Source organism: Antennarius striatus, chromosome 8 (assembly GCF_040054535.1).
Source record: "Antennarius striatus isolate MH-2024 chromosome 8, ASM4005453v1, whole genome shotgun sequence".
NCBI lineage: Eukaryota > Metazoa > Chordata > Actinopteri > Lophiiformes > Antennariidae > Antennarius > Antennarius striatus.
In genome coordinates this window covers 13,142,852-13,168,052 of record NC_090783.1, presented here as the reverse complement: position 1 = coordinate 13,168,052, position 25,201 = coordinate 13,142,852, and the positions used below count along the sequence as shown (strand labels likewise).

Here is a 25,201-nt window from a genome sequence, read left to right as displayed (position 1 = left end):
TCCAGACTTCTTCATACAATACCACAGTTCCTCTCTGGGCACCCTGTCATAAGCTTTCTCAAGATCTACAAAGACAATGCAGCTCCGTTTGGCCTCCTCTGTACTTCTCTATCAACATCCTAGAAGCAAATACTGCATCTGTTATACTCTTTTTTGGCATGAAACCATACTGCTGCTCACAAATGTTCCCTTTTTGCCCTTAGTCTAGCTTCCACTACTCTTTCCCATAACTTCATTGTATGGCTCATCAGCTTTATTCCTCTGTAGTTGCCACAACTCTGCACATCTCCCTTGTTCTTAAAAATGGGCACCAGCACACTTCTCCTCCATTCCTCAGGCATCTTCTCACTACCTAAGATCCTGTAGAAAAGCCCAGTCAGAAAATCTACTGCCACATTTCTTTGACACTTCCAAACCTCCACAGGTATATCATCAGGACCGACTGCCTTTCCACTCTTCATCCTCTTCAGTGCCCTCCTCACTTCATCCTGACTAATCTTTGCTATGTCCTGGTCCACAACAGTCACCTCTTCTAGTTTTTGTTCTCTCTCATTTTCCATGTTTATCAACTCTTCAAAGTACTTTTTCCATCTTTCCATCACACTACTGGCACCTGTCAATAGATTTCCATCCCTATCCTTAATCACCCTAACCTGCTGCACGTCCTTCCCATCTCTATCTCTGTCTTGCCAACCGGTATAGATCAGTCTCTCCATCTTTACTGTCCAACCTAGCATACAAATCATCATAAACTTCTTGTTTGGCCTTTGCTACCTCTACCTTCACCTTACGCTGCATCTCCCTGTACTCCTGTCTACTCTCCTCAGTCCTCTCAGTGTCCCGCTTCCTCTTAGCTAACCTATTTCTCTGTATACACTCCTGTACCTCCTCATTCCACCACCAAGTCTCCTTATCCACTTTTCTTCCAGATGACACACCAAGTACTGTCCTACCTGTCTCCCTGGTCACATTTGATGTAGTTTTCCAGTCATCTGGAAGCACCTCCTGGCCACCCAGAGCCTGTCTTAACTCCTTCCTAAAAGTCATGCAACATTCTTCCTTTTTCAGCTTCCACCATTTCGTCTTCTGCTCTGCCTTTGCCCTCTTGATCTTCCTCACCACCAGAGTCATCCTACACACCACCATCCTATGCTGTTTGGCTACACTCTCACCTACCACTGCTTTGCAGTCACTGATCTCTTTCAGGTTACACCGTCTACACAAGATGTAGTCTACCTGTGTGCTCCTACCGCCACTCTTATAGGTCACCCTATGTTCCTGCTTCTTCTGGAAGAAAGTATTCACTACAGCCATGTCCATCCTTTTTGCAAAGTCAACTACCATCTGTCCTTCTGCATTCCTCTCCTGGTTACCAAACCTGCCCATCACTTCCTCATCACCTCTGTTATCTGCACCAACATGTCCATTGAAGTCTGCACCAATGACAACTCTCTCACTTCTAGGCATGCTCTGCATCACTTCATCAAAGTCCAACCAGAATTTCTCATTCTCTTCCAGCTCACATCCTACCTGTGGAGGATACCCACTTACAACATTGAACATCACACCTTCTATTTCTAGCTTCAGACTCATCACTCTATCCGACACTTTTTTTTACCGCCAGGACATTCCTAACAAACTCCTCCTTCAAGATAACTCCTACTCCATTTCTCTTCCTATCTACACCATGATATAACAACTTGAACCCTGCTCCTAAACTTCTAGCCTTGCTACCTTTCCACCTGGTCTCTTGGACACACACTATATCTACCTTGATCCTCTGCATCATGTCAACCAACTCTCTACCTTTTCTTGTCATAGTTCCAACACTCATGGTATAAGGTATCAACAATGAATGAAAAACAATTTTGCTCATTTGAATGTGCTGGAAAGCTAACTGACAACCTCTGCTGCCGGCTGACCGTCACTAATGTCAGTAAAGCATGATAAACTGTGTACAAATCATCACTGTGTGAAACTAATGTCATCCAAGAATGCATATATACAGTATACAGTACAGTATATCCCTGCAATTCTACACTGCAAGTCTATGTCCACATGTATAAGCTGGTTTCTGTCCAGCTGTAGAAACAGAAAGCAATGGGAGCTTCTGAATTTTTTGTGTTAAGGCTTGCATGTATGCACAGACCCAAATACTCTATGTAAACAGTTAATTATGTGTATGTGTTCACCTCTGCTTTGCTGACGGTTAACTAGACCCCCAAGGGTCCAGCGGCGGTCCAGCCTCTTCAGATGGGCCTTTCGTCTCTTAGTGACTAATGATGAACATCCAAGAGGGAAAAAAAAAATGGCAAACTTAGAGTAAGTATACAAAGTGTATTGCACATTAATGGACAATGGAACAAAAGAGACATTATTACAGTATTAAACAAGAAGATAATGTCAAGTAGACAATAAACTCTGCATGTCAAGTACCAAACCAGGAGACTAACTTTCATGTTGCACAAATTTACTCAGATGAGCTTATAACTTTAGTGCAGTGACCTCTGCAGTACTCTACTACATGTGTCTGAGTGTGTGTGTGTGTATACTGTGTATATATATATAATATATATGAAAAAAAAATGTCCCTCTCACCCTTGTGAGTGAGAGGGACATTCTGTGAGTGTCGGAGATACACCCTTGTAGGGTGGTATCTGTGTGTCATCCTCAAGCTCAGAGCTTGAGGCCTGGGAGTCTGACAGTTCTGCGCAGTATTTTAGCTGTTCCTAGGACTGCGCTCTTCTTGACTGAGGCTTCAGATGTTGTTCCTGGAATCTGCTGGAGCCACTCTTCCAGTTTGGGGGTCACTGCCCCAGCTGCTCCGACTACCACGGGGACCACATATCTTGATCTTCCACAAATGTTCCAGCTGTTCTTTCAACCCTTGATACTTCTCAATCTTTTTGTGTTCCTCTTCCTGATGTTGGCGTCAGCTGGGATCACCACATCTATCACCACTGCTCTCTTCTGCCCTTTGTCCACCACCAATATGTCCGCTTTGTTAGCTAGCAGCTGTTTTTCAGTCTGGAAGCTGAAGTCCCACAGGATCTTCGCCTTGTCATTCTCAGCCACCTTTGGTGGTATGTCCCATTGGGATTTGGGTACTTCTAGTCCATACTGGGTACAGATGTTCCCGTACACTATCACAGCTACTTGGTTGTGCCTTTCCATGTATGCTGAGCTGGCGAGCATCTTACACCCTGCTCCCACATGCTGGACTGACTCTGGGGCTTCTTTACATAGCCTGCACCTTTTGTCTACTGTGGTAGATATTGGCCTCTATTGCTCTTGTACGTAGGGCCTGTTCTTGTGCTGCCATGATCAGTGCCTCTGTGCTGTCTGTCAGTCCAGCTTTATTCAGCCATTGTTAGGTCTTCTTGATATCAGCCACTTCCTCCATCTGACGGTGGTACATGCCGTGTAGGGGCTTGTCCCTCCATGTCATCTCCTCCTCTTCCTCCTCAGGTTTCTGCTGTCTAAGGCATTCACTGAGCAGTTCATCTGTTGGGGCCATCTTCCTGATGTACTCTTGGATTTTTGATGTCTCATCCTGGACAGTGGCCCTAATGCTCACTAGTCCTCGGCCACCCTCTTTCCGCTTAGTGTACACCCTCAGGATGCTGGACTTGGGGTGAAACCCTCCATGCATGGTGAGGAGCTTTCGACTGTGAATCAGGGCCGTGGTCAGTGGCGGCGGCGAAAAGCAGCAGCTAGCCTCCACCAGCCCTGCAGCAGCTAGCCTCCATCGACTGGGCCTCTCCTGGGAGCTACAGCCCAAGCCTCTACTGCGAGTTATAGCCCGGGCCTCTCCTGCGAGCTACAGCCCGGGTCTCTCCTGCGAGCTACAGCCCGGGCCTCTACTGCGAGCCACAGCCTGGGCCTCTCCTGCGAGCTACAGCCCAGGCCTCTACTGCGAGCCACAGCCCGGGCCTGTCCTGCGAGCTACAGCCCGGGCCTCTACTGCGAGCTACAGCCCGGGCCTCTCCTGTTAGCTACAGCCTGGGCCTCTGCCTCTGCCTGCCTGTTTGTTGACTGGCTAAGTCGATAAATTTCCTCCTCCTTTCGGCTCTGCTCTGCAATACTGACAATGAAATTCTTTCTTGTGTTGTTTATTTTGCCTTTGCTTTGGAGATATGAATCAACTTTTTATCATTGGAGATGTGTACCAGAGGAAGAACACTCTTCACCGGTTGTGCCAAACGCACATACTTGTACCTTGCCTCATTGCATGGACATATGCTGAGACTTTTTCATGCGACTCCTTTAAATTCCTTTGAGTTGCTTCGCCTTTTGTGCCTCTCCTTTCTGAAAAGTTGTTTTGTGCTTTCTGAGAATTATCTTGTTGAGTTTGTAAATATAGTACATTTTAATAATGAATCTCATGCGACTCCTTTAAATTCCTTTGAGTTGCTTCGCCTTTTGTGCCTCTCCTTTCTGAAAAGTTGTTTTGTGCTTTCTGAGAATTATCTTGTTGAGTTTGTAAATATAGTACATTTTAATAATGAATCTCCCTCTAGGGTTACAAGGCAGAGATACTTCATTGTTCTGTTATTGTTAATCTCCAATAACATACAGCCCAAGCCCGGCCCAGTTGATGCTGATATTAAGACTTGTAATACCCCAGCCGATTTTAAGTGTAGGTCTGGTTTGGGTATTATCCATCTGAACATTCATAGTGTCCTTTGTAAAATTGATATGTTACATATCTGGGCTAAATCAACTGATGCGGACATTATTGTTCTATCGGAAACCTGGCTCACTAAATCTATTGTGGATAAAGCCATCTCTATTGATGGGTATAATGTCTGTCGAACTGATCGCCCCAAGAGAGGGGGCGGGGTAGCCATTTTTGTAAAGACCAAATTTCCTGTTAATGTTGTGCACTCTAAATCTGTCAGTAAACAATTGGAGTTCCTTGCCCTAAATATTGTGGTTTCGAAAGGGTGTAATATTACTGTAGTTGGGTGCTATAGACCTTCATCAGCAGTTGATGGAGCTCTCCCAACACTGTCGCAGTTACTATCACAATTGCAGTACAGTGAGATCATTCTGACAGGTGATCTAAATTGGGATTGGCTAAAGCCTATATCCAATGATTTTAGAGACTTCTGTAGCTCTCTGAATCTTACTCAAATCATCGAGAGCCCTACACACCCTAACCCCAAGCATCCAGAGAAATCCACTTTAATTGACTTATTTTTTAACAAATGCCCCCCACAAGTACTCTGAGACTGGTGTCTTTGCAAGTGATGTGAGCGACCATTGAGTAATTGCTGCAATTAGAATGGCCAAAATTCCCAAGTGCAAGCCCTGTTTTATTATCAAACGTGATATGACGCAATTTTCTGACCAAGATTTTTTACATGAATTATTTTATTATGATTGGGAAAAAATGATCCTGTTGATGACGTTGAAAATGCTTGGAAACTTTTTTTATGATTGGTTCTCACAAATTGTAAATAAACATGCACGTGTAAGGAGGTTTAGAGTAAAACGTCGAGATAATGCTTGGTTCTCCCCTGACCTTACAAAGTTACTCCGTGAGAGAAATCAGGCTTGGGCAAAGGCTAGAAAAACAGGAACAGAGGCAGATTGGCTTCATTTTAGGCAACTACGCAATTGTTTTACTTCATTTATTAGACGAGCCAAATCTGAATTTTATTTGTCTGCAACAACTGATAATAACCCTAGAAAATTCTGGAAAATTATTAGATCCATTTCAGCTACTGTTATTCGTAATGAATTTCCCCCTTGCAATTATTAAGGACAAAGGATCTATCTCTGAAAGGTCTGTCATGCTCAAATGTTTTAATGAGCATTTCATTGCCTCAGGTTCTCTGTTCAACCAGTCCCCACCCTTAAAACACTCGCCTTCCTCGGATATTACAGATGAGTTTATTTTTTAAATGGTCAGTCCTTCCATTTTGTTCCTTTTTCTGTGGATGAATTTCGTAGAGCTCTCCTCTCGCTGGACACTAAAAAACCTGCAGGTCCAGACAATTTGGAACCATATTGTTTAAAACTTGCAGCTGATTTTATTGCAAAACCTTTAACAAGCATTTTTAACCTCACTCTCACTCAAAATGTCATCCCAAAAATGTGGAAATCTGCCCATGTACTACCACTTTGAAAAGGAGTGGAACCTACTTCACTCAACAACTACAGACCTATTTCCAATCTATCTGCTCTGTCGAAGGTTCTTGAAAAGTTGGTAAGTAATCAATTGAAGGACTTCTGAATGCTAATAACACTCTATCCTCGTACCAGTCTGGATTCAGAAAACAACATAGTACCATCATGGCATCCTTAAATGTTGTCAATGATATAATTGTGGCATTGGATAATAAGAAATTTTGTGTTGCTCTTTTCATTGATCTTTCAAAGGCCTTCGACACTGTTGACCACCTCATCCTGAAGCAACGGCTGCTCAACATTGGGCTGTCCGAGCACGCTGTTGGCTGGTTTGAAAATTACCTCTCTGAGAGAACTCTGTGTGTTAAATGTGTTAAATATGATAATATTCTCTCTAGTGAATTACATGTCACATCAGGGGTCACCCAGGGTTCTGTCCTGGGTCCACTTTTATTTACTAGTTATGTTAATAACCTGGGTGATAACATTCCATATTCACAGGTTCATTTTTATGCTGACGATACTGTCATTTACTGCAGTGGTGCTACCCTTGCTCAATCTCTCAAGTATTTGCAGGCTGCTTTTGATACTATTCAACTACGCCTGCTTGGCTTAAAGCTTGTGTTGAATGCCTCAAAAACTAAAATGATGCTGTTTTCTAACGCCAGGATGAGAGCAGCTTATCTTCCTACCATTAAAACCCTGCAAGGCAGTCATAATGACCTTGTGACACAATACAAGTACCTAGGTATTGTATTTGATGAACATTTAACTTTTAGACCACATGTAGAAACTAAAGAAGCTTAAGCTTAAACTAGGTTTCTATTTTAGAATAAAATTCTGTTTTTCCTATGCTGCCAGGAAAAATTTGGTTGAGGCTACGTTCCTCCCTTTGCTTGATTATGGTGATCTGCTGTATATGCATGCCCCTGCTCAATGCTTACATTGGTACAATTTTATTTATATGTCTATCTTTGGTCTGTTCCCCTCTTACCTTTGTGGGTATATTTTATTTAAAAACTAGTAACTATTGTCTGCGCTCCAATGACATCCTTTTATTGCCCTAAGGTTCGCACTGAACTTGGCAAACAGGCTTTTATGTTTTCTGCTCCTGCAGCCTGGAATCAATTGCAGTCTGAAATACAGCTTCAAAAGCTGATCCCGATCAGGGATTTTAAAAATTTGGTGAAGGAGGCAGATTCCATTGGAGTCTATAACTGCTTTCCTTCTTAGACATTGATGATTTATCCCTGTTAATGTATGTTTTATAATATATCTGTTTTTGTTTTTTTTAAATGCTGTATGTAACTGTAACTGGTGCTGCTGCCGTCTTGGCCAGGGCTCCCTTGCAAAAGAGATCTGTAATCTCAATGGGACTCACCTGGATAAATAAAGGTTCTAGTCTTAATATATATGACTTCTATCTCCTCCTTTGGCCAGCTTATGATCCCAGCAGGGTATCTGATGACTGGCAGTGCATACATGTTGATGGCTCGGACCTTGTTCTTATCATTCAGCTGACTTCTCAGGACGTGCCTTACTCTCTGGAGGTATTTGCCTGTGGATGACTTCCTTGCGGCCTCCTCGTGATTGCCATTAGCCTGTGGGATTCCAAGGTATTTGTAGCTGTCCTTGATTGTCTTCTATCCTGCCCCCTGGTAGGTCAACCCCTTCAGTTCTGATCATCTTGCCTCTTCATGATACCATCCGGCCCTTGTCTATTCCGAATGACATCCCTATGTTGTCACTGTAGGTCCTGGTGGTGTGGATCAGTGAGTCAATTTCTCGCTCATTCCTGGCATACATATTGATGTCATCCATCAAGCTGTATGCCAGAGGAGATGACTGATTGTTGTCACAGTTCGGAATCGGTATCCGTAGCCACTCTTTGTGATGATGTGACTGAGGGGGTTCAGGCCTATTCAGAACAGCAGTGGTGATAGTGCATCCCCATTGGTATATGCCGCACTTGATGTATACACACACACACACACACACACACACACACACACACACACACACACACACACACACACACACACACACACACAGCATATATGCATTGAAGGGTATATGTGCTCATGTACTAAAATACAAAATACAATTCAGGATTGACAAACAATTCAGGATTGACAAACTCATGGAGTCCTCAATTCTGGGGGACAGTATCAACCTTTCACCTTTTTACAACTATCCACCTTTTGTCTTTACAAGATTGTGTGAAGCTGCTAAGCCAATCATGTAGTTAGTTAGAGTAGGAAACACTAAATATGGTGTTAGATGGGGATTTTCTGCTTATATTGTTGATTTGGCATCAACAATATAAGCAGCCTGATCTATTGTTGGGGGTTCCCGTTTCGTGATTGCGACAGAGTGACCGAAGCAGGAACCCAAGATCTCGTATTCCGTATTCAACTCAGACCACTCTACAATAAACCATTTGTTTAAACTCTGAGGTAAGCGCTATTAATTTTTAGCATGTAGAAATTTTATCTGAGACGAGAAGTAGATTCTAAGTGTATGTATATAATATGTATATACAAATTCACACACACACTCACACACACACATATACTGTATATATATATTATATATATATATACACACACACACACACACACACACATTTTACGTATATACATGAATATATATGAATCACCAAGCTGATGATTGTTTTGTAAAAACTTATAAGTACGCACATGCTCATTCAGAAAAAATTACGCTTTAAAAAAAGCTAATTATTTCAGAACTGCAAGTCAGTCAGAGCATTGCAGTGTTGCACATGGTAGTGAACTACACATAGTAACACATTTGATTTATGGCACTTTAAAAATTTCTGCGTTTGCTGCCCTCTACAGCTTGAAAATATTTGGTGAAAAAAAACTGAAAAACTTATGTTTGGGGTGAAATACTTCTGAGACGAATGATTAACAAGTAATTTTCTCTAAATAATTAATTTAGAGGATAGTAACTGCTTAGCTATGTAGAAATCCACGGCATTCTAACACGGTCACTTGATATTTAGTTAACATATTTTGAAGGAAGTGTGATCACAAATGACAAGATTAAAAGTTTAAATCTGTCCACTGACCACATTTGCAATTTGTTCCGGTAAACATTATTTTCAACAACATACAAAATTACAATTGGAAAAAAAAAAAAAGTCAGATGTGATGCTTTACTGTTTCATGAACTACAAATAACAGCATGTTTAATTTTGAACGTACAACCATTCTGTGAAGGGTCCTATGATGGCAGTGTTTGCTGGATTACTGAAGAAACAAATAACCAAGTGAAACGCCAAAAAATTGCAACAAAAAAAAAACAATTACAAACAGTATTCATTAAACAAGGCGGCATGGTGGATAGCCCTGTTGCCGCACAGCAAGCCGGTTCTGGGTTAACGTCCCGCTCTGTGCAGACTTTGCAAGGCGCTTAACTGCTTGGGTTCTGTTGTTGCGGAGTGTACACTAACGCTCTCTGAAGGGTAGGGGTGCCTCCCAACTGTTGGAGTCATCCATTAAGACCTCCCTGTCCATTATTTCCAGAAAAGGCTTTGTCCAACCCCTATCCAGGAGTTTGGTCCCAGAACTGAGGCTGTGCATGGAGGCAAGCCCCACTAGATCCAACTGGTAATGCTCCACCTCCAACACACGCTCCGGCTCCTTCCCTGACAGTGGTGTGACATTCTATGTCCCCAAAGCCAGCTTCTGCCACATGGGTCTGGTCCGTCGTGACCCCCTGTCATCACTGCCACCCATATGGCAGCACAGCTGATCCCATCAATCTGCCCTGCGGGTGGTCGGTCCACAGGGTTGGGAAAAATCCACGTTACCATGTTGGGCCCCCTGGCAAATCCAGTCACCAGGCACTCGCTGACGGGCCCTCCATCCAGGCCTGGCTCAAGACGTGGGCCCTGGGCTTCTTCCGAGCAGGATCACATTTTTCCCTTTTCGGTTTCTCATGGGGTCTTCTGAACCATTCTTTGTCTGGCCCTTCACCTGAGACCTGTTTTCCTTGGGTGACCCTACCAGGAGTACAATAATCCTGACAACATAGCTCGCAGGATCCTTAAGGCACACAAACCTCTCCACCACGATAAGGTGATGGTTCCTTGGAGAGATTACCATCGGCCTGTGACCTGTAGCGCTCACTGGTCCGGTTTGCATTAGAGTGTGAAGCGGCTGGGATGAGGATCAGCACCTCCAAATTTGAGTCCACGGTCCTTAGCAGGAAGCCAGTGGATTGCCTTCTCTGAGTGGGGAATAAGGTCCTTCCACAAGCGAAGGAGTGTAGGTATTTTGGGGTCTTGTTCACAACTGAGGGAACAATGGAAAGTGAGATTGGACAGAGAATTGGGGCAGCAGGAGCGGTATTGCAGTTGCTTTACCGCACTGTTGCCACAAAGAGGGAGCTAGACCAAGAGGCAAAGCCCTCCATCTACCATTCAATCGTTCTTACCCTCACCTATGGTAATGAGCCATGGGTCATGACCGAAAGAACAAGATCGCGGATACAAGCGGTGTAAATGGGTTTTGTGAGGAAGATTGCCAGTGTCTCCCTTAGAGATAGGGTGAGAAACATTGATATTTGTGAGGGGCTGAGAGTAGAGTCACTGCTCCTTCGCGTCAAAAGGAGTTAGCTGAGGTGGTTTTGGCATCTGGTGCGGATGCCTCCAGTGCGCCTCCCTAAGGAGGTGTTCCTGGCATGTCCAGCTGGGAGGAGCCCTCAGGGGCAGACCCAGAACCAGGTGGAGGGATTATATCTCAACACTGGCCTGGGAACGCCATGGGATCCCTTAGTCAGAGCTGGTGAATGTGGCCAGGGAAAGGGAGGTTTGGGGCTCCCTGTTGAAGCTACTAACCCGTGACCCAATTCCGGATAAGAGGTGGAAGATGGATGGATGGATGGCTTTGTCCTCCTCAGACATAGTAATTTTATCATTGTTGTGTTCGCTGGAAGACTCCTTTACCAAGGCTGTCTTACTCATCAAGCATGTCTTTCGGCACGTTAGCCTTTGGAGAGTGAGACAATGCACTGGTGTTTCTCGCTTCTCTTTGATGTGAATACTTTTAGTATAAGGGTCAAACAGGCATATATGTCCATTACTCAGCACATTAGTCCGGTAGCCGTTAGCATGATCTGATTTGTGGACTCTTCCAACACAAACCTCTCCCACGATAACCCAGCCCAAGTCGAGATGCTGGGCGTAGGAGGCATTATGGGGACCATTAGATTGTTCTCGAACTTTGTGTGCCTGTGGCAGGTCTCGGCCAAGTAGGATGAGGATGGATGCAGAGGGTTCGAGAGCTGGGATCTTTTCCACAACCCACTTGTGATGTTAATAGTGTCTGGGAATCTCAAGTGTAGAGATTTCTGACTCGCCATCTGGGAGCAAGTCACATTTGATCAGAGTGGGGAGTATAATGCAAATTTTTCCATCTAGAGACTCCACGATGAAGTTGCTAGCTCGCCGCCCTGTGGTTTCAATGATTCCTGAGCAGGTCTTCATGATGTACGGTGCTGTGCCCTCTGTGACACCAAAGAGTTAAAAAAAAACTTCTGATTTTGCCAGGGACTTATTGTTCTGTTCATTAAGAACGACATAAGCTTTAACTTGACTCTTTCTCCCCACATGCTGGATACACCCTGACGAGAGCATGATCTTGACTTGACTGTAGGCTCACAGATATCGGTGCATTTTGATGTGACAGTTTGAGGGATTCCTTCGTTTTGCTCCCTGCCTTGATATTGTGGTTGCAGAGATCTGTCATCCAAAGCACTGGATAACTGAAATCTCATGACTAGGTGTAATGCTGTAGGATGGCTGTATCTCTTGCATTCTCTGCACTGAACGTTTTTCCCACAGTCTTTAGCTTGGTGGCTGGTTGATACACCTAAAACAAATTATTTTCTTCAAGTTATGCTTTCCTCTCATCCAAAGATTTACTGATAAAGTAACAGGTCTTTTCATGCTGTGTTTAAAGCACTGCTCCACCTTTCCCATGACCGAACCACCTGTGAGTGGAATAAAGCTTGGATCGTTGAATATTTTGGTTTGATCACAAAAAAAACTTGGCAAAGAAGGAGAAAAGTGGATATGATGTGTGATATGTTTCTTTGTAAAAGGATGCTTTAGAGATCCATTTGTCATGCATGAAATATGGAAGCTTCTGGACAATTGGAGTAATGCCACAGGACGTGTCCAAGTAATTAAGACCAGGAAATAATCCATCCGCCCTGGCCGCTTCGTGCTCCAAGAGAAGATCTGCCAGCTCTTTCAGTCTTTGATTTTCTCGATTTGATATTCTTGGAAACTCATCCACTTCTTGCGCAGTGCCTTTTTTATAGCTTCAGGCGACCCATAGCAGTCTTCCAACCTTAACGTAATCACACCTGCTACTACATCATAGATGTGAACTGCCCTTATTCTCTTTGCATGTTCAGATGGCCCAAGTCATTTTCACAGCAAATCCAGCTCCTCCCTTGCTGTCAGGTTTAAGTCCACAGTAGAACTGTGAAAGGGTTCTTTCCAGGCCCAGTAATTTTCAGGACGGTCATCGAACCTCAACAGACCGGAACCTATCATGCATTGCATTACACCTATCGCTCCTTTATGGAGCATAGGCCGTTGACCACAGTCTACCAGAGTCCTCTATCCTGGGCCTTCCATTCTAGCTGCTTCCACGTCAGTCCACGCTGCTTCATGTCAGTCTCAAGGTCCCTAAGCCAGGTGTTCTTTGGCCTCCCTCTCTTTCTCGTGCCTTGTGGGTTCCATCTAAGGGCTTGTTGTGTGATGCTGTTATTGGGCTTCCTGAGTGTGTGTCCAATCCATCCCCACCTTCTCCTCTTGATCTCCTCTTCTACTGGCGGTAGGTTGGCTCTCTCCCAAAGGTCCTTGTTGCTGATGGTATCTGGTCAACGGATCCCCAGGATCCTCCTTAGGCAGCTGTTGATGAATTTTTGCACCTTAATTGTTGTTGCCTTTGTTGTCCTCCATGACTCCATGATCCATACAATAGTACTGACTTGACGTTTGAGTTGAATAGACTGAGCTTTGTCTGTTGGCTGATTTGTTTCGAACTCCTTAAAGTCTTCAGTTGGGTGAAAGTAGCTCTTGCCTTACCTATTCTTGCCTTGACATCTGCCTCTGTGCCTCCCTGACTATCGATAACACTGCCTAGGTATGTAAAGGCTTTCACTTCCTCGAGTGCTGTTCCCTCCAGTGTCACTGGGTCTCCGTGTGTTGTGTTAACCTTGAGGATTTTTGTTTTTCCTTTATGGATGGTGAGGCCAATTTTTGATGAGGTGTCTGCCAACACTCTTGTCTTCTCTTGCATCTGCTTTTGGGTATGTCGGAGCAGAGCAATGTCATCCGCAAAGTCTAGGTCATCGAGCTGTGATGTAATTGTCCATTGGATTCAGTTTCTCTTATGTGTTGTTGTGACCTTCATTATCCAATCAATCAATGAGGAAGAGGAAAGGAGACAGTAGGCAGCCCTGTCTGACTCCAGTCTTCACGTAGAATCTTCGAGTGAGTTGACCTCTATGGATAACTCTGCATGCTGTCCCTTCGTAGGAGTTCCTTATCAGGTTAACCAGTTTTTCTGGGATGCCATAGTGTCTGAGCAGTTAACAAAGGGTGTTTCTATCAACACTATCAAACGCCTTCTCGTAATCTATGAAATCTATGTAGATTGGAGAGTTCCATTCAACTGCTTGCTCAACAATAATACGGAGAGTTGTAATTTGATCAACACAGGATCTATTCTGCTAGAAGCCTGCTTGATGGTCTCTTAGCAGTGGGTCTACAGCACTCTTTATTCGCTCCAGGATAATTCTGTTGAAGATCTTCCCCGCCGCTGATAGCAACATGATTCTCCTGTAGTTATGGCACTGACTGAGGTCTCCTTTTTTGGGGAGCTTGACCAGGTACCCTTCTTTCCAGTCTTTTGGAATTTCCCCCCTTCTCCCAGATCTCCCTGAACAGTGGGTGTTACATCTCTACAGAAGCATCTATGTCTGCCCTCAGTGCCTCTGCTGGGATGTTGTCCAGTCCTGTCGCCTTTCCATTTTTTAGTTGAGCAATGGCCTTCTTGATTTCCATCTTAGATGGGATTCCACAGTTGATGGGAAGGTTTGCTGCTTCTATCTCTGGTGGGTTTGGTGGTGTAGGTCGGTTTAGTAGCTCTTCAAAGTAAGATGTCCATATTTCCTGTTATTGTTGTGGTTCTTTGCTTGTATTTCCCTCCTTATCTTTCACTGGTCGCTCTGGTTTTTCAGCTTCAGCTTTAGTATGGCAACTACAAGATGGTGATCTGATGCTATATCTGCTCCCCTCCTTGTTCGCACATCCTGCAGTGATCTTCTGAATTTCCTGTTAATACAGAAGTGGTCAATCTCATTTTCTGTCATTCCTGGCGAAACCCAGGTTGATTTGTGTATCCTCTTGTGGGGAAAGACACTTCCTTCGATAATTTGGTTGTTTAGGGCACAGGTGTCCAGGGACCTCTCTCCATTGGAACCTATCATCTCTAGACATATTAACTACTTAGCCAGATCAGTGGTAGATGATGAGCTATGTCCACTGGTTCGGGGAGTGACACCCATATTTGAGTTTGGAGATTGGTAGCTACTGCTGGTTTGTCTTGTGTTTTGCAATTGCATCTGATGGCTGTAACTAGGATTTGAACTCTTTGAGCACTCACCTTTGCTGGCTACACTTTGTGTGTGAACGTAGTTTGGAGTTACATGGTAGCTGGGTTCGTATCCGCTTACCTTGCTTGATTCGTCTTTATCTTCCACCATGATTTCAGCTGTTTCACCATTGTCCATTGTTAGTTGGTGTGTTGGTGTTTCTGTGGGTTCTGGTGGCTTTGAGTCTTGATGAGGCTTAAGTGTCAGATCATCAATTTGCTTATATCTAGTATACTCACTTTTAAGCTGGCGCCCTCTAGCTCTCCAAACTCAGTCTCAGCAGTCTCAGTTGGGGACCACTGAATTAGCACACCTACCCTGATCTCTTAACCGGCACAGCGAAGTAGGGCGTACACCATTGGTTGAGATGGCACATTGAAGTTTGTTGTCTGGCTCACCAGTGCCGTCTATTTAACTGGTGAGCCCTGCCTTTTACCGGACAGGAAGAAGCAAAAAGGCCAGACCGACCACAGTACAAGCAGAGATTTCCTCGCAGGCAATGCTTTCTCCGCTGGAGACAGACGAGCCTGACCTAGTTGCACAGGCTCTGACTGACCCCTAGGGACATCCTCGCCTGACGGCGAGGAAGATGGCGAAGACGCAGATGCAGCGAAGAACATCCGGACTGCTCCAGGACGGCAAGCTCTCTCCCTCCTGTACTCCCATTGATGGACATCAATGCGAGTGGCCAGAGTGATGAGGGAGTCCAGATCCGCGGGAGGGTCCTGCGTCGCTAATTTGTTTTTTATACGGTTTTATAAAAGACGTCGAACAGGGAAGCGGGGTTCCGGACGCTGTCCCCGAGGTGTGGAAATCTATGGAGTAGTCCACCACAGATCCCTCTTGGGATAAATTCAACAGGCTCCTGGCTGCCTCTCTCCCAGGAATCACATTATCGAAGACCTTCTGCAACTCGGCGGAGAAAGACTGGACAGATGCACAGACAGGAGACTGCCGCTCCCACTTGGCGGCATCCCAGTCTTGGGCACTACTGTGAGCAGTGAGACGATGTACGCTACGTGGGCTCGCTCAGTTGGAAAAGCCAAGGGATGCTGCTCAAAGATAAGGGTGCATTGGACCAGGAAGGGATGGCAAGTACCTGGGGCCCCGGAACAGAGTTCCGGTGGCAGAATCCGAGCCTGAGAACCAGTCGCTGATCGAGCAGGTCAGCAACTGGTTGAGTGAATGACTTTGGCTAAAAGCTGGAGGTGATGGTCATAGCACTAGGTCAAGTTGGGTGCAGATGGTGGGTTTTGCTGAGCAGGACGTCTGTCAGGTGGGTTCATTGTGGCAAGATTGTTCTGTCACGGCTCGAACAAGACTGGTGGTGAACCCAAAAGTAAGACAGACAAATGGGCAGGTCAGGAGTCTCAAAAAGGGTTTAATCAATCAGACCAGAGTCAGGTATTGGGTAACCAGTCCAAACTGCAGATGAATCAGACAGACGCCAAGCAAACAGGAAGAGTCCAAAAAAAACAACAACAGGCAGACAAATCTGAGGTGCAGTAACAAAAAACAGGGTCCAGGAAACAGACTGAGTAAAAACATAAACTAGAACAACGTGCAGGATACAAATCCTGGAAGGTCAGGGTGAACACTAAACAATCCGTTATGAGAGCAGAAGGCTGAGTTGGCATATGTAGGGTGGAGGCAGATCGGGGAATGGGTGCAGATGTGTGGAGAGAAGGCAGATGACAGGAATTAACTGATTGCAAATGAGGGCAGGATCGAAAGTGACATGATATGTTAGTAAGATGAAAACTAACATAAACTGTAAGACACAAGGTTTGACAGAGACAGGTATCACTTAATGATATTTGTGCCATTGCTGCCACTGACACAACCCAGTTATACAGTAGATGATACTGAACAACCGCTTCCTGGTTAAAGTAGACGATTATGATGCGTATTATTTGTGACCTCATTGATAATGAAGTGTTTTGGTTGTGGTGAGGAGGGACACACCGTGAGGGCCAGTCCGGGACATGGCGACCGGCACTGCTAGTTCTGGGGGTGACGGCTGCCACTGGGCCACTAGGTCAGGCGGATGTGGGGGCCGGTGCTGTGGGGTCTGCGATTGTGCGACCAGTTGTGACTCCCCACACTTGGCTGCGTCGTGATGCTGCCATGTCTGGTGTGGTGCACGAGGTGTCAGGGTTTAGGTTCACGGGGTGTGTGAGGGTGAAGAGGTTAGAAGTCAGGTAAAGGCATGTGAGGTTAATGATAAAAAAAGGTCAGAAACAGAAAGAAAATAATGCATGTGAAGAACAGGTGGATATGGTAGGTGAGATCAGTGAGGGTGAGACAGGAGAAACACAGGTGGAGGTGGCAGGTGAAGTTAAGGGAACATGGGCTGAGCAGGTGGAGGAAGCTGATATGGAGAACGGAGCGATAGTAAAACAAAACGTCCCTCAAAATCGTAAAAGGAAAACAAAGAACATTAACTGTGAAGCTAAAACTAGCAAAATTGGGGTAAATACAGACATGTAAGTGGTACAGACTAATGAAAGTGAAGGGGAGTGTGTATCAGATAGCGATATTCCAGGGTTTACTCTAAACAGTCATCAGAGAAAGACATTCTGCTGAACAGATTAATTAATTTTTACAACAAACTAAAAGTCAACGTGGTTAAGTAGGTGGGGAATTTTTCCCTGAACTCACTGCTTTTTGCACAAGTCAGACCCAAATGAATTAGAAAGAAGAGTCTGGCCTCACTGATCAGATTAAAAAAAAAAACTGGTGGTCAAACAAAAAAAAACAGCAACAAATGAACAGTGGTGAAGAGCTGCAATGTCTCTTTTAGTTAATTATTTTTTTTATTTTAAACATCTCACTCAACATGGACATTTTTAAGGTGGGGAGTTTAAATGTTAATGGAGCCAGAAAAGCAAGAAAAATAGCACACACAACAGTTCAAATGCCTCACAGTGACTGTGAGAATGAGGCTGACTGGAGGAGAGAATGGGAAGGGAAAGTCATTTTAAGCAACAACACCTCTCTCAGTGGAGGAGTGGGATTCCTCTTCTCAAAAACTCTTCAATCTCACTAGAGTCTCACTGGAGGTTCTGCATTGAGCTACATCAGGTGCGTGAGAACAACAACTCCCAGCTCATGGAGCCATTGATAATGCAGGAGCTGCAGGCTCCCTGATGGGTTCCTGCCATTGAAAGCATCACATCCAGTTCTACAAAGCCTTCTGGGACATCATTGCTAAAAATCTCTTAGATGTCTACAACAAAAGTCTGTATTCTGGGTCCATGCCTGTGTCCTGTCACAGGGCTGTCCTAACACTCTCGTCAAAAGAGGAAACCTACAGGACATAATAAAACTGGTGTCGTGTGTCCTTGCTATGTGTGGATTACAAGATTCTGTCCAGGGCCTTGGCCAACAGGCTGAGAGAAGCTATGGAGAAGATCATCCATCGGAACCAGACCATACTGTGTGCTTGACAGGGCCATGGTAGACAATGTCTACCTAGTTCGGGATGTTTTGGAGGTCTCCAAGTAATTGGGTTTAAACACTGTCTCTAGACCAGGAAAAAAGTTTTTAACCACATTGAGCACAACTTCCTCTGGAGAGTTATGGAGAAGTTTGAGTTCAGCGCAGGTTGTATAGCTAAGATCAAGGTGTTGTACAGTTTTGTTGAGAGTGTGCTGAAGGTTAATGGTAATCTGTCTGCTCTGTCTGTGATGCTTTATGCACTCTCCCTCGATTCCCTCCCGAACAAAATATGCTCTAGCATTCACGGACTGATTTTACCAGGTTTTAATAGAAGCATTGTTTTATCAGCATATGCTGATGATATCATTGTTTTTATTGGAAACAAAGGGAAGCAGACATTTTAACCAATGCCAATGACCAGTTTTGTGTTGTTTCAGCAGCGAAGGTGAACTGGCAAAAAAAGGAGGCTGTTGGGGAGTGGGGAATGAAAACATAGTCCAGAAGAACTGGGAGAGTATAACGGACAAAGTCAAAAGAAAACTCCGAATGGAAGTAGTTGCTTCCTGTAATGTCTTTTAAAGGTAGGGTTTTTGTTTTAAACAATCTTGTGGCATCACAACTGTGGCATAAGCTAACATCTGTAGACCCCCTATCAGGCTTATTAGCAAAGATACAGAAAAAAAAAAAAACAGTAGATTTTTTTTGGATGGTCTACACTGGGTGCCACAAGGGGGTTTGTTTTTAACCAGAGGGAAGAGGGGACAGGGCCTCATCCACCTGGCCAGTAGAACTGCCATTTTCAGAATTCAGCTTATACAGAAGTATCTAACAGGGTCAGCTGATTTAATGAGGAGAGATGTGGCCAGCTGTATTCTCATACGTGCGAACAAACTAGGACTGGATGTTGCTCTGTTTTTAATTGATACCAATTTTTTTTTTTTTTAAGTTAAGTGTACAGTCTATGTTTTATCAGGGTGTCTTTAAATAGAAAAGAAAGGCACCAAAAATCTGACTCTCTACACTGTTTGTTGCAGGAGCCACTAGTCCATGGAGCCAAGCTGGATGTCAGCTGCAATATCACACCTGACCTGACAGCAGTGCTGTGAAAATCTAAGACCTTGTGCCTGCAGCAGTTAGTAGATGCTGTGGGACCTGGACTATGTGATGCTGAGGCCCTGGGCTCTCGACTGGGTCTGCACTCCTTCTGGGTGGCAAAGAATGTCCTGGAGCTCTGAAGAGGGAGGCTGTGCCATTAGGAGAAGAGCCTACTTATGGACGATAAACAGAAGAAAATTGAACCAGACCCAGCAGACCTCTTTACGGAGATCAGGCTGAGCCCAGCACTGGGGTATCTGACCTGCTCACCATCACCAACTCAGAAAAAATGACCTTACACAGTGCTGACAAAAAGACGATGGACTACAACTGCATGAAATACATCAACAAAAACTTACTGAGCAACAGACCCCCCCCCCACACGGTGTGGACAAAGAGATTGGCTGAGGGGAGCCAAATCCAATCCATAGTGTAGGGTCCTGTTTAAACCTCCCCTTAAAAAAACTTAAGACATAAGTATATGTTTTATTGGTGTTTTTGATGAATTGCGCATTAATGGCACCTTTTTCAAAAACAAAACCAAGACAGTGCATGAGCTCATGTGAAATTACCTACCTGCACATCAGTGTGACTTCTGCTGTTGTTATTGAGAGACCAGTTCAAATATGCATGGCTTCACCTTGGCAAGTGCTACTCTGGTCATTTTCACAGCAAAGTCTGTTTCTTTTGTTTTCCATGCAGCTTAAGGAAGTGTTCCTTTATTTTTGCCAATGCAAGACTAGAGTTGCTCAACTTAACATTGCAAATCATGCAGAACGCTGACTCCCATCACGTTCTGTTATACAATACATGTAAATTCACGTTGCACATATTCGTCCGAACAATTTCGTTTTTTGCTCAGCATAGGTACTATGAATTAAAATATTAAGAAAGCAATCAGATGACGTACCATCATGACAGGCGCACTACTACTGAGTGTGCAAAATCCCATGCAGCACAGGTAGGCTAATCGATGTAGTGTGATCACCTGCAGCCCGTGATGGCTAAGGGTGGCGTGTCATTACGAATAGATAGATGTATCAATGTTCGTGTATGTCTTGACCTCCATCTCCGCCGAACCCCTGAGACCGACTCACCGAACCCCTAGGGTTCGATCGAACCCAGGTTAAGAACCACTGCTCTAATCCTTTTATCCCTGTTCTTAATCCTACTGTTCTTAACAAGTCTCCCTTGTGTGACTTCCGGGTAACTGTGTTTCATGTTTTTACAAAATGCCGGACACTCATTGAGTTCTTTCCTCTTTTAACTGGTTTTTAGTTGGTTTGATGTAGTTCTTACTGAAAGTGTTTTCCTTATGCAGCTGGATACAAAAATTTAATAAAGAAAAATGGCAACTCTTAAATTTTGTTCCAGAAGAAGCAAAAATGGCAATCTATGCGTTCAAGGAACCACCCGCAAAGAAAGAAAAAAAATTCTGCGATGTAGCAAAAAACTTTTTATCTTCTTATTTACAGTAATTTAAACAGTCATGATCCCTCCCCATACTGATATTAAACCACCTTCTATCTGTATGACCTTTTTCCACGCTCATTTAGACTGTTTAAAGCACTTTTGTGTCTTACGGAAGTGCGCTGTGGTCCTCATGTAATGCAGTAAACTTCCGAATGCCGTCAGCCAATGGAGTGAGCATACGATATCACACGACTACCTAAAAAAAAATCTGTGATGAGGTGTAGCTGCCCGTGTTGATGCACGTGTTGATGCGCATGTCGATGCGTGTATTGATGCACGAATGCGCGGTTACTGTACATCAGCAAAAAAAAAAAAAACGGAGAAAATACGGGGACCAGAGGCCAGCTCAGTCTGGCTCTGTAACATCAGGGCCAGACTGAGACTACAATACAGTTATTTTTAAACAAGAGAAACGTGGATGATTTTAATTTGTCTTTGGTGCTACAAAAACCTTATCTGTTCTATCATTGGAAATCAGCTAGAATTTAAACATGTTTTTAGTGGTTGATTTTTGAAAGTGTGAAAGATAAAATTTCTCTCTCTCTCTCTCTCTCTCTCTATTTGTGTGTGTATAGCAAGATAATAAGTTGGTCAGAAAAATATATGTCATTCTATGTCTCATGAAGGTATTAATGATGTATTTGTGTTTGTGAATTCACTAACCTTCTGTCCTGGAAGTCCCCAGATCTAAATCATCTCTGGTTACATTATGTGAATCCAGATATGTGGCTGGCACCCAACCCTGCTCCTCTGCGTTGCTGACAAACCACCAGCCTAATAAAGACAGGAGGAACAGGTTGAAGAAGATACAAATGAAAATACAAACATAAATGATAATCGTAATTATCATCACACCATAATATGTGATGGATAAGTAAAACAAAACAAAATGATACAAATGGTATAAAAACTGGTGTTTTATATACAATAATAAGCATGAAATCACTGTGTACTTGTCAATCAATCAATCAATCAATCAATCAATCAATCAATCAACTTTTATTCATATAGTGCTTAATCACATCTGAAGACATTTCAAAGAGCTTTACAGATAGAAAGCCAACAATGCCCCCCAGAGCAAGCTTAAGCAACGATGGCGCGGAAAAACTCCCTCATTGAGGAAGAAACTCCGGGCAGGACCCAGGCTCTGGAGGGCGGTCATCCGCCTTGACCTGTTGGTTGGGAAAGAGAAATACACTGGGGAAAGAGATAGGTCAAGTAAAATAGACAGAGAGAGAGAGAGAGGGAGAGAGAGAGAGAGAGGGAGAGAGAGAGAGAGAGAGAGAGAGAGAGAGAGAGAGAGAGAGAGAGTGGCAGATAGGCCAGTTTGACTTTAATGTCTATAGTGCGCTTTCGCTGAATTGGGGGCAGGATTTCCAGGCCTTTGGATATCCTGTCTTCCATCCGCGTTCTGCACCTGTGGAACAGAGGCACAAAGACAGCGGTATCGTGCAGACAAAGAGTGTGATTTGACAGTAGTAATAACTTCTAGGAGCAGAGAAACATAAAGAAAGAGAAGGAGAAGTGACAGGAGCTCCAGAGTATCTCCCTTTAATCAGAATCAGAATCAGTTTTATTGGCCATCGTTTGTTGAAAGCAGACGAGGAATTTGTTTCCGGCAGGTGGTGTCTCAAACTGTGCATTCATAACTTGACTATACTAAATACTTTAAATATTATAATTAACTATACTAAATACAAAATGCAAGATGCAAAACGCAGTAGGTGTGGGGGTGGGGGGCACAATGTACAGGTGCTGAGTGCATGTTGCAGGGACTTGGAGACAAATATTTAACGTTTATTGTTCATTGTCTTATGGCTTGGGGGAAGAAACTGTTTTTAAGTCTGGTTGTTTTTGAGAGGAGGGCTCTGTAGCGCCTGACTCTGTAGCGCCTGACTTCCCTGCCTGACTCCTAATTCTTGAGGAGTACAGCTTTTGGAGGGAGGGCAGGGAGGTCCCAGTGATCTTCTCAGCAGACCTGATTGTCCTTTGTAGTCTTGTCCTGTCCCTTTGGGTGGCAGCACAGAACCAGACTGTGATGGAGGAACACAGAACTGATTCAATGACTGCCGTGTAGAACAGGACCAACAGCTCCTGTGGCAGACCGTGCTTCCTTAGCTGCCTGAGAAAGTACATCCTCTACTGGGCCTTCTTGAGGATGCAGCTGATGTGGAGTGTCGACTTCAGGTCCCGGGAAACAGTAGTCCCCAGGAACTTGAAGCTCCCCACCGAGTCCACAGGGCTGTTTGCGATGGTGAGGGGGAGCAGAGGGGAGGGTAACTTCCTAAAGTCCACTGTCATCTCCACAGTCTTGAGCGTGTTCAGCTCCAGGTTGTTGCGACTACACCAGTCCACCAGCTGTCTCACCTCCTGTCGGTATGCAGACTCATCCCCGTCCTGGATGAGTCCAATGACAGTTGTGTCATCTGCAAACTTCAGGAGTTTGACGGCTGGGTGCGTAGATGTGCAGTCGTTGGTGTAGATGGAGAAGAGCAGCGGAGAGAGGACACAACCCTGGGGGGCACCGGTGCTGACTGTCCGTGTGTCTGAGGTGATCGCCCCCAGCCTCACCTGCTGTGTCCTGTCTGTCAGGAAGCTGGTGATCCACTGACACATGACAGAGGGGACTGTGAGCTGGTGAAGTTTGGAGGATAGCAGCTCAGGGATGATGGTGTTGAACGCCGAGCTGAAGTCAACGAACATGATCCGTGCATATGTCCCTGGGTGGTCGAGATGATCCAGGATGAAATGCAGTCCCATGTTGACTGCATCATCCACTGACCTGTTTGCCCGATAGGCAAACTGCAGGGGGTCCAGCAGGGGTCCTGTGATGTCCTTCAGGTGGCTCAACACGAGGCGTTCAAGGGACTTCATGACCACAGATGTCAGAGCGACAGGCCGGAAGTCATTTAGTCCTGTGGTGGAGGGTTTCTTGGGGACTGGGATGATGGTGGAGCGCTTGAAGCAGGAGGGTACCTCACACAGCTGGGAGGATCTGTTGAAGATCTGTGTGAAGACTGGAGCCAGCTGATCCGCACAGACCTTGAGGCAGGAGGGGGAGACACCATCAGGGCCTGGCGCCTTCCTGATCTTTTGTCTGTGGAACTGCTGACTCACCTCCTGGACGGTCACACTGAGGGGGGTTGGGGGTGGTGTGGGCTGGGGGTGTGAAGGGGATGGGGGTGTGGAGGGGAGGGGGGTTGGAGGTGGGGCAGGCAGGGGGTGTGAAGGGGGTGGGGTGCAGACAGTCTTTGTTGAGGGGAATGGAGGTGTGAATGGCGGTGTGATATGGGCTGCAGGTAGTGGAATGGGGGTGGTGGGTGTGAAGGCCTTTTCAAACCTACAATAGAATCTGTTGAGGTCGTCAGCCAGGTTCTTCTTGGCCTCAGCAGGGGGGGACGGGCGTCTGTAGCCGGTGATGTTCTGCAGACCTCTCCACACCGACGAGGGGTTAGTGGCTGAAAGGTTTCCTTTCAGCTTATCAGAGTAACTCCACTTAGCTACTCTGATCTCCTTAGTCAGTGTGTTCCTGGTCTGCCGGTACAGAGCCCTATCCCCAGATCTGTATGCCTCCTCCTTAGCCAAGCGCAGTTGTCTCAGCTTGGCTGTGAACCATGGCTTGTTGTTGCTGTATGTGCGGAAGGTCTTGGTTGGCACACACAGGTCCTCACAGAAGCTAATGTAGGCTGTCACAGTGTCTGTGTAATCACCCAGGTTGTCTGTAGCAGCTTCAAAAACACTCCAGTCGGTGCAGTCAAAACATTCCTGTAGTTCCTGCTTTGCCTCGTTGGTCCATTTCTTCACCGTTTTCACCACAGGCCGAGATGTTCTCAGTCTCTGCCTGTAGGCTGGGATGAGGTGGACGAGGCAGTGGTCAGAGTTTCCCAAAGCTGCGCGGGGGACCGAGCGATAAGCGTCCTTAGTTACAGTGTAGCAGTGATCCACCGTGTTGTTGTCCCTCGTCGGACAGGTCACATGCTGTCTGTATTTAGGGAGCTCGTTGTTTAGTTTCGCTCTGTTGAAGTCCCCCAGGATGCTTAAAAATGAGTCCGGGTGTTTCCTTTCAATGTCCGTGATTTGTTCCGCTAATGTTTGGAGTGCGACATCCACATTAGCTTGCGGTGGAATGTAAACACCGACGGACACGAAAGAGGAGAACTCCCGCGGAGTATAAAAGGGCTTGCAGTTGATGCAGAATGTCTCAATGTTCGGTGCACAGAACCTGCTGAGCACTGTGACATCCTTACACCAACCTTCGTTGATGTAGAAACATATTCCACCGCCCTTGGTTTTCCCCGACTGCTCCTTGACGCGGTCCGCTCTGTGAAGTTGGAAGTCCGGCATATGCAGAGCGCTGTCG

General features: G+C 45.1%; 1 protein-coding gene across 1 annotated transcript in view; it reads right to left on the bottom strand.

Annotated features, from left to right (window-relative positions):
- The window catches only part of sh3pxd2aa (SH3 and PX domains 2Aa), a 316,820-nt gene that overhangs the window by 38,276 nt on the left and 253,343 nt on the right, over positions 1-25,201 (bottom strand). Inside the window, exons 8-9 of the mRNA XM_068322019.1 lie at positions 21,505-21,615; positions 2,193-2,276 (exon numbers count right to left, since the gene is read on the bottom strand). Coding sequence (XP_068178120.1) covers positions 2,193-2,276; positions 21,505-21,615 — 195 coding nt within the window. The remainder of the gene's footprint in view (positions 1-2,192; positions 2,277-21,504; positions 21,616-25,201) is intronic.